Genomic DNA, 21,189 nt, shown 5'->3' with positions numbered 1-21,189 from the left:
ACTGAGATAAAATGAACAGGATTTATTTAACTGGTCACGAGCTGTAAGAGTCTACTATAACACTAAGGCTTTATCTGAGTAAGGAGAAAGATGTGACTTTTCTGAACTAATATAGGAAAGCCTACAGGTGAAACCTAACTTAAAATAATACCTGATTTCTGACTGAAAAAATATAGAACTCTAATGGCCAAAATGCTGTGCTGGTCCATTTTTTTATGTGAAAAATCTGATTCCATTTTATCTCTTTTAATTATTAAGAATGATTTTGATTTTTTTTTTTTTTTGCTACTTGATTGTTGTGTCAGGAGGTGATTGTTAACCCCAAAAGACCACCAAGGAGCTGATTCTGATGTAATCCCATTAGGGCTTCTTTATTTGAACTTGACCTTGGGTCCTCACACCGTCTCTGATGGTGGAATGGGAAGGGCCAGCCTGAGCCTGTTTCAGGCTCTTATAGAGGCAAGAAGGGTTGTCTATCTTGGCACACATCTGACTGGGGACCGTTATGGCCTTTAACATAATTGGCTGGTGCTGGGGGTCAAACCATAAACTTCTGTTTTCCTCCTGATGGTGGTTGTTAGGACGTGGAGTGCCAGGGGGAGGCTTGTAACCTGGAGGTGCAGATTTGTTGGGGAGTAACCTGGAAACTGGTGTTAGGTGCCAGTTTCTTAGTTAACTCAAGTTCAACCTTAAGTCAAGTTCTCTAAAATGAAGTCTGAACCCAAAAGATCTGGTCTCTCAGGTATTTGTGCTGCTCTGTCTTGTATGCCTTTATGCATATGTGTATTTAATATTAATGGGTTTCTCATACATTACATCCTATTCTCTGGTGGGATGAGACAAGTGAGATTTACCCTAAGTACTGCTTTTTAGATTCCATTTTGATCATAAAGTGAAATTAAGTTCAAGTTCCCAGGCTCTCAGGGAGTGGGGAACTTTCCAGATTAGTCAACTTCCTTCTCATTCTTCTTCTGTCCCCCAAAACATAATGATTGTTCTTAACCAGGACAAGAACAAATGATTCTGGTTGATGAAAAGTTGTAACTGTACCTTGGCATAGATACTGTCTTAGATCGGGTTTCAAATATGTGTAGAGACACCGTGACCAAGGCAACTCTTATAAAGGCAAACATTTAATTGGGGCTGGTTTAGTTTCAAAGGTTTAGTCCATTAGCACCATGTCAGAAAACATGGCACCGTGCAGGCAGACTTGGTGCTGGAGGAGCCAAGAGTTCCACACCTGACCCCAAGGAAGGCAGGAGGAGATTGTCTTCTGGACTGGACAGAACCCTGAGCATACATAGGAAGCCTTAGGGCCCATCACAGGGACACGGTTCCTCCAACAAGATCACACCTTCTAATAGTGCCACTCCCTATGACCTAGCATTCAAACACATCAATTTATGGTGGCCGGACATATTCCAACTACCACAGATGCCTATTGGACTTCATTATTTTTCTGCTTTACTAAGGTGAATGTTCAAAGACATAGTCAGCTCTCAAGTCTGTGCTGTTGTCCCTGGCTGGTCAGTTTTGCTGCCTAATTCAAATAAAGATCTTGCTTTCCTAGACTCTTGTGACTGGTTGGATTGTTTTGGATTTTTGGACCCCAATCCCTCCACTCTTCTAAGTTCCTCCCTCATATCTCCCCTCTCTCCAAGATCTTCTCCTCAGTTTCCCTTCAAAAAAGAGCAGGCCTCCTAGGGATATCAACTGGACATGGCATAACTTACAACAGGACAAGGCCTAAATGAAGCATAGTTTTTATACACTGTGTAAAGTTTACACTTGTGTTGTTCAAATGCTGAGTTCTCTGCCCTCGTATAGCTAGGCTCAACTCTGACTAGACTCATAACTTAAGATAACCCATTTATTTTAATCTACATTCTGCCATGTGGCTGGTTACCTGGTTACCTGTACTCAGGTGCCATGAGTCCATCTCCTCATCTGTCCCCTGGGCTCTCTCCCAGAATCCTTCCTCTCTCCCAATTATCTCACCTCTATGTTCAGCCTAAGACATAAGCCATAGGCTTTTTAATTGGCAGGTGATACAACCATACAATATAGAAGATATTCTCTCTATACCAAAACCCTCATATTAAGGCTGGACAAGACAACACAGTAGGAGGAAAAGGATCCCAAAAGCAGGCAAATGAGTCTACTCCCAACCTTTAGGAGTCCCACCGAATGCCAAGCTGTATAACCATAATGTATATGCAAAGGGCCTAGTTCAGAGCCATACATGATCCGTGTTACTGTTACTTCAGTCTCTATAACCCCTATGAGGCCTGCGTAGTTGATCTGTGATCTGTGTTCTCATGGTGTCTTCAACCCCTCTGGCACCTATGAGAGTGATCCTAGCAAAGACTCCTCCTAGTCGTGGGGGTACAGAGACTGAACTTGCCATCTTTAATTACCAAGCAAGGCTTCTAGCAGTGGGACTGGGACATCAACCCCGCTACAAAACTTTCAACCTGCAATTTGTCCAGCCTATAAGATGTACTGGGGTAATGGTGACACAGGTCTTGTGGGAATGCCCAACCAATCACTGGTCCAACTTGAGGCACACACCATGCGAGGGAGCCCATGCCTGATACTGCCCAGACAGCCAGGAACTAGAGATTGGACAGCCTAGAGACTCAGGATAGAACCAATCACACACTGGAAAAAAGTGTCAATGAAATGATTCCTAATAATATTCTGCTATCCTCACAGATTGGTGCCTAGCCCAACTGTCATCAGAGAGGCTTCATCCAGCAACTGAAAGGAGCAGATGCAAAGACCCACAGCCAAACACTAGGTGGAGCAAGGGGAACCCCACAGAAGAGGGGGAGGAAGGACTAAAGGAGCATTAAGGACGTGTTTCTTTTTATGTGTGTGCTTAGTGTCTAGACCTTTACTTCAAGTTTCAGTGTCTTCTGAAACCAGTGTCACTTTCAGATGACTAGACCTTTACTTCAAGTTTCAGTGTCTTCTGAAACCAGTGTCACTTTCAGATGAAATGGCTATGATGAGGTACTGAGAGATTTACAGACCGACTCCATTAAAGTGGTCAATATCACATGGACAGTGAAGTGGTCATTCATAATATAAGGCTTTATAATTAGTAAATTAGGGGATTTTTCTTCCAGGGCTTGAGATCAAAACCAGGAAGCAACAAATGCTGAACAAGGCTTCTATCGGCGAGCTAGACCTGCTCTTTTATTTTCTATGATGTGAAAGGAAAATGAAGAGAAGAGGCATTATAGGCATTAAACATAAGTAAATGTAATCTTGGACAATATATAACGAAACATAGGGTTAGGGCATGTTGGCATACACTTTTAGTATTATTAGCCCTTGCTAGAGGTAGAGACATATAGATCTCCATGAGTTCAAGGTTAGTCTGGTCTACACAGTGAGTTCTAGATATTCAGGGCTATATGATAGCCTGTCTCAAAAAGGAAGGGGGCAGGTTGGGACAGAGATGCATAGTAGTAGTGTTTATGTAATATTACAAATATTACAAAGATTTTAGCTGTAAATTAACCCAATTACATACCTAATAGACATAATAAGGAAAGGAACACTCCACACAGCAAGAATAGAATAAAGGTAATTCTTTTTTTTTTTTTCTTTTCTTTTTTTCGGAGCTGGGGACCGAACCCAGGGCCTTGCACTTGCTAGGCAAGCGCTCTACCACTGAGCCAAATCCCCAACCCCATAAAGGTAATTCTTAAATAAAACTATAATATTCCAAATATTATATCCAAAATATATCACATTAAGCCACAAAACAAGTTTTTTTAAAGTTTTAACTTAATGGAGTACTACTCAGCTATCAAAAACAATGACTTCATGAAATTCATAGGCAAATGGATGGAACTAGAAAATATCATCCTGAGCGAGGTAACCCAATCACAGAAAGACACACATGGTATGCACTCACTGATAAGTGGATATTAGTCCAAAACCTACAATTACCCAAGATACAATCCACAGAACACAGGAAGCTCAAGGAGAAGGATGACCAAAATGCGGATGCTTCCCTCCTTCTTAAAAGGGGGAACAAAAATATCCATAGCAGGGGATAGGGAGGCAAAGTGTGGAGCAGAGACTTCAGGAACAGCCACTCAGAGCCTGCCCCACATGTGGCCCGTACATACACAGCCACCAAACTAGATAGATGGACGAAGCTAAGAAGTGCAGGCTGACAGGAACTGGATATAGCTGTCTCCTGAGAGACACAGTCAGAGCATGTCAATACAGAGGCGAATGCTAGCAGCAAAACACTGAACTGAGAACGGGGTCCCCGCTGGAGGAATTAGAAAAAGGTCTGAAAGAGCTGAAGGGACTTGCAACCCCAGAAGAACAACAATGCCAACAACCAGAGTTTCCAGGGACTAAACCACTACCCAAAGACTATATGAGTGTTTGGCACACATGTACACACATGCACCACATTTGTGCCCAGTGCCAAACGCTCTAGCTCAGGAGAGGACATCAGACTCCCTGGCAGTATAGTGAAAAATGTTGTGAACCACCACTGAGCATTGGGAACCAAACCCAAATATTTTGCAAGAACCAGTATCCTTACCTGGCTGCAGTGGTGTATGCCTTTAATCCCAGCACTCTGGAGGCAGAGGCAGGCTAGCCTGATCTACAGAGCAACCTCCAGGACAGTCAGGGCTACATAGAGAAAAATGGTCTCAAAACAAAACAGAACAACAAAAACAAGTGCTCTTAAAAAATGCTGGGCCACCTCTCTTTATTAAAACCTCAGGTTTTCATAAAATGTAAGACTACAATCATACAGAGGACCTTCTCTGACCCACAAGGAAAAGAAAGTAGAAATCACAGAAGAAAAGTCAGAGGCACACAGTAATTAAATAGCACGCTCTGAAATAACTAACGGTTCAAAAGTGTTGAAGGCCAGGCATGATGGTGTATGTATCCCTTATCTCAGAAGCCTTGTGAATTAGCGGTACACAGATCTCTGTGAGCTCCAGGCTACCCTCATCACAGTGAGGTTCTGGGCTAGGGCTACCTAGTGATGTTCACCTCATAGAATAAGAATAATGTAAAATAAATAAAGAAATCACAGGCAAAATTAGAAAACGTGTTGAGAGACATGAGACCTAAGCACTGCATGAGAACACTCACTACAGGACATGACAAAAGCAAATGTTTACAGAGTGAGGCCCAGGACAAACGATGCTACACAGAGAAACCCTATCTCTAAAAATCAAAATCAAAAACAAAACAGAAGGTTGGTAGGGAGGGACAGTAGTGCAAAGGTTCACTGGGTGTGCTGGTGGGTTCTGTTATCGAGACACGGGTTAGGCGTTCTCAGAGGAGAAAACCTCGTTGAGAACAGCCTGCATCAGGCTGGCCTGTAGGAAGGTCTATGGGACATTTTTAGATTAATAGCTGATATGGGAGGGCCCAGCCCACTGTGAGAAGTACCACCTCAGAGCATGTGTTCCTGGCTAAGAAAGCAGGCTGAGCAAGCCACGGGGAACACGCCAGCAAGCTGCATCCTCCATGGTGTCTGCTTCACTTCCTGCTCTGACTTCCCCTCCTGATGGAATACATCTCTAAGATAAAAATGACCCAAAGAGGGTTGGGGATTTAGCTAGGCAAGCACAAGGCCCTGGGTTCGGTCCTCAGCTCCGGAAAAAAAGAAAAAAAAAAAAAATGACCCAAAGAAGGGTCTTTCCCATGTTGCTTTTGGTCATGTTCTTTTTCACACCAACAAGAAGTAAGCTGACAGTAGTACGGTAAAAAGGCCCTGGGCCTCAGAACTCAAGACTCCACAAAGCTGTCCTCTGACCTGCAGAAGTGTCCTCATACATACTAATAATCTGTGCTCTCGAATCAACTATATAATTGGATAACATAAGGAACTAAGAAAAAAGTAAAAAACAAACAAAATGCAAAGCTAGCAGGAGGAAGGAAGCAATAACGATGAGAGGAGAAAATCAACAGACAAAGGGGAGACCGCACACCTGTAGTAACAGCACCCAAGGTACAAGTAGAAGTCACAAAGAAACAACAACAAAAACACAAAGAAACAACAACAAAAGAAAGGAAAGAAGGAAGGAGGGACGAAAGGAAGGAAGGAGGGAAGAAGGAAAGGGAAGAAGAGTAAGAAAACGAGATAGAAGGGAGGGGAAATCAAGGAAAGTTTAGTTTAAAGTAAGTATTGTTAAAAGACCCAGAGGGGACTTTACCACCAACTTTATAAAACTAAATGGAAGCCGCTTTAAAGCAGAAGCCTCAGGCTACAAAGATGGCTCTGTGGGTAGAGCATTTATTGTTCTTGCAGATGACCTACTCGATGGCTCACAACCATCTGAACTCCAGTTCTGATGGCCTCTTCCAGCCTCATGAGCACCAGGCATGCATGGTATACCGACATGCACTCAAACACTCAAACACATTCAATAAATAAATAAATGCTTTTTATCTTAAAAAATCACAGAACCAGCTGGGTGAGGTGGCACATGCCTTTAATCCCAGCACTTGGGAGGTAGAGGCAGGCAGATTGCTGAGTTTAAGGCTAGCCTGGTCTACAGAGCAAGTTCCAGGATAGCCAGGGCTACACAGAGAAAGCCTGAGGGTAGGAGGGCTTCCTTTTCCCTTCCTATTCTTCCTTTCTTACTAGAAATATGGTGGTGATGGCTCATGTTTGATGAGGAGAGCACGGGACAGGAAAACCTGAGAATCATGCTGACAGTGGAGCTGCGGAAACAGCCCTGTACTGCCCCTATGGACAAAAATTAATTTCTATCTCAAGATTTTGTCATTTTACTAATTTTATCATTTATAATATTACCTAATTTTAAAAAAAGTTTTTTGGAGACAGATTCCCATGTATCCCAGATGAGCTTCCAACTAGCTACATAGCTGAGGATGACCCTGAATTTCTGATCCTCCTGCTTCCCAGTGGCAGGGATTAAAGACTTGCACCACCACACCCAGTTTTACCTGATGCAATGATAAACCTAGGGCTCTGTGAATGGCAGGAAACAACCCGCACTCCACCAGTCAAGCCACAGTCCTGACCCCATGGGCTAATGCTGACAGACAGCAGAAGATCCAGCCACTACTCAGAATCTAGCAGCACAATACTGCACCAAGACCACTGAACAACAGCCCCACCTGTGACGTCCTGGTGTACTCTTCATACAGCCTATCGTACTCTTTACTCTTCTCCTGGTACTGAGAGTGGAATTCTTGCAGGTTTTTACCTACCGCATCAATGTTATCTTCTTTTACCAACTGATCCTGCAAAGGCAGAAGAAAATAAAGTGAAGCAATGCTACAGACTATGACATGTTTCCCAGGTCTGTTTACACTTAAATTATATTAAACTTTAGAAGTCCTGTTTGATAGAAAGCACCAAAAAATGCTTTGAGTTTATAAAGATTTTGTTTTGTTTTGTTTCCTGAGCCAGGGTCTTAGAAGGTACACGAGGCTGCCCTGGAACTCATAGTGATCCTCTGCCTCTCTAGTGCGGGGACTGAAGGCATGTGCCATCCACCCGGCAGGAAAACACTTTTTAGTTAACGCTAAGATCAGATTTTTAAGTCAGATAAAAATAATATTATAAAAATTAAGAAATATGGGGCTAGAAGAGATGGCTCAGTGCTTAAGGGCACTGGCTGCTCTTCCAGAGGCCCTAGGTTTGATTTCCAGCACCCATGGGATAGTTAACAACCATCTGTAAATCCAATGCCCTCTTCTGGCCTCAATGGGCACCAGGCACATATATACATGCACAGACAGACACACCAGGCAGGCAAAACATTCATACACATTAAGTAAAATATAAAAAAACTTTAAAAAAGAGAAAGAAATGGGGCTGGAGGGGCTGGAGAGATGGCCCAGTGGTTGGGAGTCCTTGCTGCTCTATAAAAGGACTCGAGTTCATTCCCAGCACCCAGAGGCAGCAGTTCACAGCTGCCGGTAACTCCAGCGCCACCAAATGCCATGTCATGATATCTGACCTTTCAGACACTGCACATGCACATGCTGGAACACATACATACAACTTTAAATTTAAAAAGAAAAGAAGAGAGAGAAATAGGGCTGGAGAGAGAGCTCAGTCTTAAGCACTTGTTACATAAACGTGAAGATCTGAATCTGATCCTCAGCACCTAAGTATGAAGTGAGGTTTGGTGGCACATGCTTGAATTCCACTGCTAGGCAGGCAGAAATGGGTGAGCCCCTGGGTCATCCAGCCTAGGCTAATCAGTAAACCCAGGTTCCAATGAGAGACTAATTCAAAACACAAAAGTGAATTGTTCCGGAGGACTAAACACCTGAGGATGACCTCTGGGCTCACATATACCCTGACCCCCAACACCGCCCCCAAAAGGAGAGGTGTGATAACAAAAACCTAGAATCCCAAAACTCAGGAGACTGGGGCAGGAAGATCATAATTTCAAGGCCACTGTCAGCTATACAGTGATTTCAATGCCAGCCCACCTACATGAAACCCTGTTTCAAAAAACAAAAACAACAAACCTAAAGTAATACAGTTAAAATGTTATTTAAGAAATGTATCGTATTCTTTTCTCTTCCTTTCCCTTTGAGACAGGGTCTCACATAGCCCTGGCTAGCCTGAAACTCAGAGACCTACCTGCATCTGCTGGGATTAAAGGCATGCCCCACCACACTCAGGATTAACTAGGAAAATAAATATAAACCACTAAGCCTAGTAGAATAAAATTATATGAATAACCCTATGAGCAGTACTATGGTCATACCTGTTGGTATCTGGACACTGGGTACATCAGCTTCACATCAAGTTTGGGATTGTACTGAGCGAGAGATTCATGGTGATAGTGGTTAATGAGCTCCACCACAGAATTAAACGTCAGGGGCTCAGAAAAGCCATATTTACCATCCCGATGATAGATCTTTATTAATTTATTATTTCCTCCCTTCCTGTGAACAACAAAACAATAATTGCAGCATTTTCTCCAAAATTCTATTAAAACACTAATTTCATATGGAGATATAAAAACTTAGTTTACATCAAATAAATGTGTTATTTTGCTAACAGGCCAGAGGTGGTAAAACAGCATATATGATTATGTGTTTAAAACTATATATTATTTTCTTACCTTTCTTCCCTTTATTTTTTTTGTTTTGTTTTGTGTTTTTACAACAAGGTCTCTGCACAGCCGTGACTGCCCTAGAACTTGCTCTGTGGATCAGACTGGTCTTAAACAGCGGAGGGCCTGCCTCTGCCTCCAAGCATAAGGCCGTCACACCTGCCCTCCTTCTTTCTTTTGTTTTTTCTTCTCCTAATTATTTTGTCCATAAAAATGCCTTAGTTATTAAAAATCAGCACCCCTGAGATGGGTCTGACATGGGTGTGGTGGTGAACATCTTCATTCTCAGGCAGAGGCCTCTGTGTGCTCGAGGCTACCCTGGTCTCCACTGAGAGTTCCAGAAAAGCCAGGGCTACATAGAGAGAGACCTTGTCTCAAAACAAAACAAAATACCCAAATCGATATAACATTCAATATCGAGAAGCTTAGCTCAAAATATTATTTAAAAATAACTAAAACGTAAGTAACTTAATTATTTTTGATTATTTTATGATTTTTTTAATTTGTCATGGAGAATAGAGGCAATTTCTGTCTTTGAGCAGAAGCACAAGCCATCTCTATATAAAAGGAATTATAAACATTTGTTTCAGTATCACCAATACACTCAAGGTTCACATAACGGATATAATTCGATACTTCAGTACCTCAGATCACCTTTATTTACTGAGTCAAGTCCAGATAATCCCTTAAAGATCACTTATAGGACAAGTATGGTAGTACGTGCCTGTAAACCTGGTTCTCTGAAAGAGAATCAAGGCTGTGAGACCAGTGTATCTGGACTACAAGGCCCTTCCCCAGAAAAAAAAATCAAAGAGAAGAAAAGAGGGGGAAATAAGGAAGAAGAAACAAGGAATTTATAGCTAAAATCAAAATGGCAATATAAAGCATAATCTAAACCCACACCAGGTTGACTTATCATATAACAGCAAAATACAGTGCTATTCCAATTCAGTTTTTCTAATGGCACCCTGCTATGTGGAAAGGTTATATGCTTTATGCTATGCACTTATAATACATAACAAATGATCCATTGGGACTTGTGAAAGACTACATAAGATTGGTCTGATTTATAGACTGGTTAAAATTCAAATTATACAAGGCTTGGGCCGGTATCTACATGGATGATGAACTATTCCTATAAAATACACATTATAAGGATCAACTAATGGTATGTGTTTAGTATAGGTGTATACACACACATATATATATAGAGAGAAAGAAAACAAATCCAAGATGGTCTCAATTAAAACTCATTCAAATTACTGTGCTGAACATCTATAGAGGGCATGAAGTCCTTGTGCTCATAGATAAGCACTAGGAAAGTCAGGAAAGGAGAGGGGGTGTATATACCTGTTTTATACCCAGAAGGCTGGGAATGACCACAGTTAATAACCTGATGGTGGTTTGAACAAGAATGGTCCCCATAGAAAGGCTCATAAATTTGAATGCTTGGTCACCAGGGAGTGGCGCTATTTGAAAGGATTCAGAGATATGGCCTTGTTGGAGGAAGTGTTTCACTGTGGGCTGACTTTTGAGGTTTCAGACACCCATGCCAAGCCCAGCCTCTCTTCATGCTGCCTTCAGATCTAGATGTACTTCAACACCGTTTCTGCGAGCATGTTGCCATGCTCCCTGCCATGACGACAGTGGACTAAACCTCTGAACCTGTACGCCAGCTCCAATTAAATGTTTCCTTTATAAGAGTTGCCTTGATCATGGTGTCTCTTTACAGCAGTACAACACTGATGATCTCTGCTATCTGTAGGGCCAGTCTTTTTTTAAAAGATTTATTTACTTATGTATACGAGTGCTCTGTCTGCATGCTCTTCTGCACACCGTAAGAGAATCAAATTCCATCACAGAGGGTTGTGAGTCATTGTGTGGTTCCAGGACCTCTGGAAGAGTAGTCAGTGCTCTTAACCGCTGAGCCTTCTCAGTGAGCCCCCTGTAGGTCAGGGCATCTCTGTTTATCCCAGACTCTCCCTCCCTAGATCTTGAGCACTGCTTCTCAGTCAATAAACCCATCCTTATGGGAGACATCAGGTGTAGTATACAAAAGCCTGACTAACGTCCATGTTACCTTGGGGTCAGGCCAACCGTGTCTCCCACAGGCTATTATATTTACCTCAGTCATTCTCCCAAACCCTTACTTTGAGAATTGTTTCTGAGTCAACAGAACCCATCTTTATGGAAGAGGTCACACTTTATAAAGAGTGTCAATGTAAACATGTCTTAAACTTGGTTGTACATATAGAATTAATTTTCATCAAGAAACTTTTTCCCAAAATTGTGCTGTACTTAAATATGACTAAAATAAACTACCCAAGGTCAGATTCCACAAGTTTGAACCAACATTAGCTAAGTCCTGCCTCACTCAGGGTGTTACTCCTATGAACACAATGACAGACAGAAGCAGCCAGATACAGCCCATGCTCTCACAGAACTTAAGACAGCAAATGTGCATGCCACAGGTCTGAGTGTGGGGAGGGTGGAAGGGGTCTGCATTCTGATTTTTGGGTTGGGTTTTGACTTTTTGAGACAAGGTTTACACTATAGCCAAAGTTGGCCTGAAACTTGCTGTGTAGATCAAACTGGCCTCAAACTTGTCGCAATCTTCTTTAAAAAAAAAAAAAAAGAAGGAGAAGAAGATGTATTTATTATATATAAGCACACTATAGCTGCCTTCATGCACACCAGAAGAGGGTATCAGATCCCATTACAGATAGTTGTGAGCCACCATGTCTTTGCTGGGATTTGAACTTAGGACCTCTGGAAGAGCAGTCAGTGCCCTTAACTACTGAGCCATTTCTCCAGCCCTGTGGCAATCTTCTTGCCTCAGGCTAAAAATGGAAAATTAAAGAAGGGCCATAGAGATGGCTCCTCAGGTAAGAGCCCTTGCCACCAATCCTGACAATGTTTGCTCAATCCACAGAATACTCTCAGTGCCTGAAAAGGAAAAAAACAGTGCCTGTAAGTTGCTCTCTGACCTCCACAAACACACGATGACACACATGCAGACAAAGTAAATAAAGTAAAAATAAAACCAATAAAGGATAATGAGTGGTGGTGTACACCTTTAACCCCAGCATTCAGGAGGTAAAAACAGGCAGATTTTTGTGAGTTCAAGGCCAGCCTCTTCTACATAGAGAGTTCTAGGCCAGCCAGGGTTACAGAGTAACACCATCTTTTAAAAATTAAATTAAACCCAGCAAGGAGGTCAGTGATTTAAGGGCTGAATGACCAAAAGAGAGAACAGTCAGTGCTGTAAGAGGAAATACAAGATCACGAACACCTTGTAGACTATAGTAAGGTTTTCATTTTTTAAAAGACTTATTTTTAATTAAATATGTGTGTGCACTCACACTTACAGGTGTCTGATGAGGCCTCTGGAGCTCAACTTTTAGGAGATGCTGGCTTTAACTACTGAATCATCTCAGTTAAAACGCTGGCTACTACATGGGAAAGCATCTTCACCCCATTCTCTGCACTCTAGTTTTACGTTCATCTCTCCCATCCAAAAGCACCAGTAGTTTTATCAAAGCCAGGCTCTGTTCCTTTGGCCCAGTCCTTCCTTTTCTTCCTGCACTTTCTTTCTTTCTTTCTTTTTTTTTTTTTTTTTTTTTTTTTTTTGTGGGTTGTGGTGGCTGTGGTTTTGAGCTGGGCCTCAAGTGGCCAGGCTGCCAGTAAACTCTATTAGCCAAAGATAACCCTCAGCCTGCCCTGCTCCCACCTTCAGTTCTGGTCTTACATCGTTAACTGGTTTGTGTGGTTCTGGGGGGTTGGGGGCAATTAGAGATTTCTGTGTATAGGCAAGCACTTTACCATCTAGGCAGGAACACCAGCTTCTTTCTTCTTTAAAAAGAAAATGTATGGGGGCTGGAGAGATGGCTCAGCGGTTAAGAGCACCCGACTACTCTTCCAGAGGTTCTGAGTTCAATTCCCAGCAACCACATGGTGGCTCACAACCATCTGTAAAGAGATCCGATGCCCTCTTCTGGTGTGTCTGAAGTCAGCTACAGTGTACTTATATATAATAAATGAATAAAAAATATTAAAAAAAAAAAAGAAAATGTATGGGGGTTGGGGATTTAGCTCAGTGGTAGAGCGCTTACCTAGCAAGCACAAGGCCCTGGGTTCAGTCCCCAGCTCCCAAGGAAAGAGAGAGAGAGAGAGAGAGAGAGAGAGAGAGAGAGAGAGAGAGAGAGAAAGTTGTAAAAAAAAATGTATGGAGCTAGAGAGATGAGTCAGTGGTTAAGAGCACTGAGATTCAGAGTTCAATTCCCAGCAACCACATGGTGGCTCACAACCAACTGTAATGGGATCTGATGCCCTCTTCTGTATGTCTGAGGACAGCTACATTAAATACATAAATACATAAAATACTTAAATACATAAAATAATAAATAAATCTTTAGAAAGAAAAAAGAAAATGCAAAGGTGCTCATGTATTACACTGTTTATGGAGGTCAGGGACAACTTTCGGTTTATATCTTTCCTTCCATGATGGAGCCCAGGGCTGAACTCGGGTCATTAGGCTTGGCAGCAAACACCATCACCCCAGTGACCCATCTCCCCAGCCAGCTGCCCCCAGTACTCGTGATGCTGTTTCTCATTCTTTTTTTCAAGACACTGTCTCTCTGTGTAGCCCTAACTACCCTAAACTCACTATGTAGACCAGGCTGGTGTCTAACTCAGAAATGTGCCTGCTTCCCTCTGCCATCCAAGTGCTAGGACTGAAGGAGCGTGGACCACCAACTCCTGCTTCTGAACACACCGCTCCCCGCGCCTCCGATGCTCCCCGCGCCTCCGATGCTCCCCGCGCCTCCGATGGTGTTGCTCTTTGCTTCATTCCTCTCTTGTCTGTTTCCTGGCTATATAGTTACTCTCTTTAAAAAACTGTCTCAGCTTGTACCCTTGTCACTTTACACATTCTTTCATTGAAATTTTGTTGGCCACACCTAGTTCTATTTTTCGGGTGCTATATGGTCTCATAAGCATTAAACCACCATTTCTAGATATATTTTAAGATACATTTTTCCTAAAAGTTCTGGAGAGCTAAAAATCAATACTTATCTCAAAATAGGTTGCAGTAGATGGACTGAAGAAATGTCTCAGAGACTATTGTCAGGTGGTGGTTGCAAATGCCTTCAATCACAGCACTTGGGAGGCAGAGGCAGGCAGATCTTTGAGGCTATCCTGGTCTACAGAGCATGTTCCAGGACACTCAGGACTGTTACAGAGAAACCTTATCTAAGGGAGAAAAAAAAAGTGCCTACTTGCTATCTGTTCTTTCAGAGAACCTGAGTTCAGTTCCCAGAACCCACACTGGGAAGCTGCAGAGGATCTGATGGTCTGCTCTGATCTCCTCAGGCATACACACACACACACACACACACACACACACACACACACACACACCACACACACACACACACATACACACACATACACACATACCACACACACACACATACCATACCACACACACACACACACACCACACACACACACACATACACACACATACACACATACCACACACACACACACACATACCATACCACACACACACACACACACCACACACACACACATACACACACATACACACATACCACACACACACACATACCACACACACACACACATACCATACCACACACACACACACATACACACACATACACACACACATACACACATACCACACACACACACATACCACACACAGACACACCATACCACACACACACACACACACACACTACACACACACACATACACACACATACACACATACCACACACACACACATACCACACACACACACACACACACACACACATACCATACCACACACACACACACACATACCATACCACACACACACACACACACACACACACACACACACACACACACACACACACACACACCTGGGTGCTAAAGAGGTGGCTCAGTGGTTAAGAGCACTGGCTGTTTTTCCAGAAGACCCAGGTCCAATTACCACCACCCACATGGAGGCTCACAACTGTCTGTAACTCCAGTTCCAGAGGAGCCAACATCCTCACACACAGACATACATACAGGCAAAATACCAAGGCACATAAAATAAAAATTGTAATTAAAAATGAAAAAGAAAACAGCTGACCTGACTTCCCTATTCCTGCAAATGAAACACACCATCTTCAGCTCAGCAAGTTCAAACCATGATCACTTTCAACTTCTTCCAGGCCTGGTACCAAGCTCTTTTTGGTGTTAAGTCTCCATAACCTTTTATGTCACGTCTCTTCCCACGATTGCTGGAGTTTCTTAGCACAGTGTGCAATCATGACTGGATCATGTCATCCCTGCAAATAGTCATCTACCAATCTTTTTGCTCTTAGACATAAAATTCAAATTCCTTCTCAGGGCTCATTAAGTTTCTGCAAAGCTTGTTTCTATTCTATTTTGTTTTATTTTATTTATCTTTTTAAAGATCTATTTATTTTATACATTTGCTTTCATTTTAATTTCAACTTTTTCATATAATCTACTTGATAATTAATTCTTCCCCCGGAGTGCTTTTGTATTTTTTTGTTCTATCCCCTGGGTCTACCTTTCTGGCTGGAGATTTCTAATCAAACTTCCAGAGGTCACTGCCTCAGAAGCCCTTCCGAGCCTCCTTTCTACACTCCTGAGGGCACCGTGCTCCCTTGTGCAGCACTTCATGGGCTATGATGTTGTCCCAGCACCTCCCTGTCTTCATTCCTCCTCTCCCTACACAGGAGGTCTGTGCTCTGTCGTCCTTTTCTTTACTCAGAAGAGCATACACGCTCTTAGTATTCAGCAAATATTAAATGAGCAATAACTCTTAAATTCAATCATGACTACCTCTCACTGTGTAAAAGATTCCTAAGTATCTGTCTTTATTTCTTTAATTGTTTTGTTGTTTCAAGTCAGGGTCTCCTATGGCGCAGGTTGGCCTCATACTCATTATATTGCCAGGTATGACCTTGAATTTAGGATCCTCCTGGGATCCTGCTGAGATTGCAGGCATGCCTCAGCGCACCTGATCCAAGAATCAACTCAGGGTCTCTCAAATGCTAGGTAAGCACTCATCAACTGAACTGCATCTCCCACCCTGTTTTTCCTTTCTTTTAAGATATAGTCTGATCATAACCTCTCTACATGCACCTACAATATTAAATATAAACTCCACACTTTATAACTCAAACGTCTCACAGCCAGAATCCAAGCCAAATGGAACTGCATCACACAAGATGGCTCTGACTTCTCACTTCCACCTTCCTTGCCCCAGTGTTATCTCCCTTGGTAACGCAACCCCATCTCTACACATAAAATGTCATTTCTTCCATGAGGGTCAGCTTTCACTATACCCTTAAATATGTATCTCCTTAATTTCTATCATCCTCCAAAGCATATTTTTTTGAAACTCTATTATTTTAACCCCCTTGTTCAATATACCTTTCCTACTTCTTTTGATTTTATCTGCCTAAGTGGTTCTTTAGGCACATTTTTTTTCTTTTGTTGTATTGGCAGCACTGGAGATGGAACCAGGGTCCTTGCTCATGTTATACAAGCACTCGCCCACTAATCTGTGTGCCCTTCCTATTTTAACAGTTTCTAATGTGCATGGGTGTCTGCCTGTATGTACGTCTGTGCACCACGTGCTTCCCTGATACTCAAGGAGGTCAGAAGAGGACACTAGACACTCTGGAACTGCAGTTACAGATGGCTGTGAGTTGCCGTGTGGACAATGAGAACTGAACCTGGGCTCTCTAGAAAAACAGCCAGTGCTCTTAACTACTGAGACATCGCTCCAGACACTCCACCCTTCACTTCTTATTTTGAGATAATCTTAGTAAGTTACCCAGGTAAGCTTGAATTTACCAATCCTCCTGCCTCTGTCTCCTAAGTAGAGGTTATAGCAGACAAAGGTTTTAACTTGTTAAATGCCCTGTGTAATTAAATATTCCTGAGATTAACTGTTTATTAAACTGAATTAAGTCCATCGTTTATCTGCCTAGCAGAATCCAGGAAGGGACAGCTCACGTATCACTACCTCTGAGAAAGCTCTCTGTCCTTCTTTCATTTAATCTATGCTCCACTCAAATATTTACTGAAAATCAACTATTTGCAAATTTCATTTCTAGAAGGATGACAACCTTAAAGAATAGTTACAGACAATTCACACTCTAGAATCTAGGTTCACACAGAATGGTAAGTGGTAAGTGTATCAACAAAAGTAATACAATTTTTCCTTGCCAAAATCAATCGATGAATGGGAAACTAAAATATATTATATACGTGCAACAGAATATTATCTAGTCTCAAAGGAAATATAATTTGAGCCCAGGCTGTAACATATACTGGAGCTTAAAGATATTAAACTTAAGAATGATAAGCAAGGGGCTGGAGAGATGGCTCAGTAGTTATTACCAGCACGGGCTGCTCTTCCAGAGGTCCTGAGTTCAACCCCAGGGCAGCTCACAACCATCTGTAACGGGATCAGATACCCTCTTCTGGTGTCTGGAGACAGCTACACTGTGCTCACATATATAAAATAAATAAATAAATAAATAAATAAATAAATAAATAAATAAATAAAGATAAGGAAGACACAGAAGGATAAGTACTTGCATGATTCTATTTATATGAGGGTCCCAGAAAAATAAAATTCAAAGAGAGAAAGCAGAACAACAGTGACAACAGTTAAAGAGCAGGAGCTGAGTGAGGTGGCACACAGCTTTAGTTCTAGTACCTGAGAGGCAGAGCAGCAGGTCGCTGAGTTTGAAGCCAGCCTGGTTTACATAGCAAGTTCTAGGACAACCTGGGTGAGAAGGAGCAATTGAAAGAACTCTAATGAAACAATTAAGGTATTGGGTGGATTTGTTTCTCCTACTCCACTATCCACACTTGGATTATAAACTCCTCAGGGTAAAGCCATGTCTTAAGTATCTCAATATTCCCAATCCTAGGAATAATGCCTGATGTAAAGATAATCTTCTAAATCTATTACTATTCAACAATAAGATGGATTACCTCTGAAGGGAAGATCACGGGGTCCTTTATGGAGTACTGTTATTCAAGGAATTGACCCATGTAAACCAGTAAATATTGAAAATGTTTCTAAAAGCTATTTTATTATATGTGTACAAGTATTTTGTTTGCATATATGCATGTATTCCCTAAATATGACCTCTACCCACCAAGGTCAGAAGAGGGTGTCGGATCCCCAAGGACTGGGGTTGTAGATGGTTGGCTGTGAGCTGCCCATGCGGGTACTGAAAACTGAACCCAGTCCCCAGCAGACAGTGCCCTTAACCCTTGAGCCAACTCCCCACCCTAATTCCTTTCATCATCAACCCTAGGTGGTCCTAGACAAACACTGCTTGTCCTGGTTCCTGAAGAATATCACAACTTCAGCTAAGTTATATAACCTTAAAAACCTTTGCATTTATTTACTTATTTACTGTGCGAGCATGTGTGCGTGCATGTGTATGTGCACGTGTGCACACACACATGCTGAGTCTATGTGGAGGTGAGGGAACAATTTGTATCAATCAGTTCCCTCCTTCTACCATGTGTGTCCTGGAGATCAAACTCAAAATAGGAGGCATGGCAGCAACTGCCTACCTGCCGACCCATCAGCCTGCCCAGTTATATAACATTTACAGGCTTTCCTCTTGCACATAACATAAATAACTAATTTTTAGGAAGTTATACCTAAGAATTTGGGGATAAAATACCATCTCAGTGAGATTAAAAACATTTTCTAAGGGGTTGGGATTTGGCTCAGTGGTAGAGCACTTGCCTAGCAAGCGCAAGGCCCTGGGTTCGGTCCCCAGCTCCGAAAAAAAAGAAAAAAGAAAAAAACAAAACAAAACACTTTCTAGAGCCTGGCATGGTGGCACATGCCATTAAGTAAAGCATTCAGAAAGCAGAGGCAGGTGGATCTGAGTTGGAGGCCAGTCTGATCTACAGTGAGTTCAAGAATAGCCAGGACTACAGGGAGAAACTCTATCATGGAAAAAAAACTAGGGGTCCAGTGAGATGGCTTGGTGGATAAAGACATTTACTGCACAAGCCTGGTCACATGGTTTGCTTCACAGTACCCAATTAAAGGCAGAAAGAGAACTGAACCCACAAAGTTGTCCGATAATCTCCACATGTGTTCCATGGCTTATGTGCCCCCCCCCACACACACACACCTCATAGACATCCTTTCATTCCAGTACAAGGAGGCAGAGACGGGGGCAGGTGGGTGTATATCTCTTGAGGTCAAGGCCAGCCTGGTCTACGTAATGATTCTAGGTTAGCAAGAGTGAAACAGTAAGAACCTGTGTCAATAAATAACAGCTGGAGATGTGTTAGGAGAGTTCTTGCCCAGTACAATGAAGCTTTTAATGAATAAGTAAGTGAATGAACCAGTAATATTATAGAACCAAATCACAAAACTTTAGTACAACTAGGTGATTTTAATGATTTTATTTTATATTATGCATATATGATTATGAAGGTCAGAAGAGGGCATCAGATCTTCTGGAGCTGCAGATACAGGCCACCTGATGTTGCTTCAAAGAGCCACCAAAATCAGGTCCTCAAAGGCTCTACATATGCTCTTAAATACTGGGCCGTCTCTCCAGCCTGCCATTATACAATTCTAATGATTAAAATTAAATGTTCAAATAGCTAACGATATTGCTCTTGGCCTTTTTAAAATATATGTCCCATCCTTGTAAGTATCAAGTGTCACAGCTCTACCATTTATAAAATACCAATATGTCCTAATCTGTCAAAATAACGCTGAGCTCCACTTCCTAAAGCCCACATTAGGAAAAATAGAGCTTTTGGAGAATTAAGCTACACACAGAACTTACTTCATTAATGAAGGTAAGAGAATAAAATAATATATTCCTTATTCCCTAACATTTAGAAATTTTAGCCTTTTTATCTTATTGCTACATATATTTAAAATATAAAAATAAAATAGTCACCATTTTGTTTAAATATTTTATGTACAACAAACAGATTTTAAAGTTAAAATGTTAACAAAACTAAAAATTATATGCCTATATTAAATAAAAATGGAAAATACATAAAGATTTAAATAAAACACAGGACTCTTATATTCATGCTAGGAGGACACCAGGCAAGCAGAACAGCACTCACCTCAAAGTCAGTGTATAGTCTCCCTGCATTTTTGTTGAGGCATCTCGAACTAAGAAAGTACCGTCTGGCATGTCCCGCAATTTGTCATTTACCTCTTCCCTGAGAAGCAACATTAAAGGAAACATTTGAAAAAGAGAAAAATCTTAAACAGTGGTTGTCTTCACATATTACTATCCAGACCAGCTCAAGCCTCCAGCAGTCATGCAGGTCCTCCCCTTGGAAACAAAATTTGATTTTATTTCTGGTATTATGTAATCTAGGGAAAGACTACTTGATGTCTAACTCCTCCAGATTTCAATTGTCTGTGCAGATCATGTTTCTAATAAGCCATTAAGGGGCTCCCTTACGCAGGTCTGAACATGAAGAGCTTCAAGAAAACCCACAGCTGTTTAGGAAGAAGGTCACTGCTTTAAGTGGCAATGGTACTGTTCCTGAGAAGAGGGGAAAATTCACTGAAGTTCACAGACTATCAACACAGTGCTCTCTAATCTGAATTAATGTTAACAACAAATTCCTTCTGCAGCTTAGGAATTCCACAACATTATTCAGTGGAATCTAAAACATAAAAGATCCTTGAATTCCAATAAAACATGATTTTAAAGTATCGTTTAAATGGCTCTTAGATATTAAAAACACTCATTATATAATTGGCCTACTAAATTTAATATAAAATGTATCAAGTCATTTCCAAAAGTTAAACACAGAATTAACAAATCATCTAGCAATCCCACTTTTGGGGTAAATATCCAAAATCATCAAAAGCAAGAAGTCTAGCAGATATTTATTTATAAATAATATTTATAACAGCTTCATTCATATTGGCACAAAAGCTAAAAAGAAAAAATAACCCAAATGTCCACCAAATCCTCATTTTAGTTGAATAAACAAAATGTGATATTTACAAATATTA

At 41.5% G+C, this 21,189-nt stretch overlaps 1 protein-coding gene across 4 annotated transcripts in view; it reads right to left on the bottom strand.

The window, feature by feature from the left end:
- Pik3r3 (phosphoinositide-3-kinase regulatory subunit 3) overlaps positions 1-21,189 on the bottom strand; it is a 72,514-nt gene that overhangs the window by 16,833 nt on the left and 34,492 nt on the right. For all 4 annotated transcript variants that reach the window (XM_039110699.2, XM_006238714.4, XM_039110698.2 and 1 more), the window contains 3 exons: positions 20,280-20,378; positions 8,754-8,934; positions 7,144-7,269 (listed from right to left, as the gene is read on the bottom strand). In XM_039110699.2, the coding sequence (XP_038966627.1) occupies positions 7,144-7,269; positions 8,754-8,934; positions 20,280-20,378 (406 nt within the window). The remainder of the gene's footprint in view (positions 1-7,143; positions 7,270-8,753; positions 8,935-20,279; positions 20,379-21,189) is intronic.

Source organism: Rattus norvegicus, chromosome 5 (genome assembly GCF_036323735.1).
Source record: "Rattus norvegicus strain BN/NHsdMcwi chromosome 5, GRCr8, whole genome shotgun sequence".
In the NCBI taxonomy this organism is placed as follows: domain Eukaryota; kingdom Metazoa; phylum Chordata; class Mammalia; order Rodentia; family Muridae; genus Rattus; species Rattus norvegicus.
Note: the sequence above shows the minus strand (reverse complement) of the source record. Positions and strands in the feature narration are given on the sequence as shown.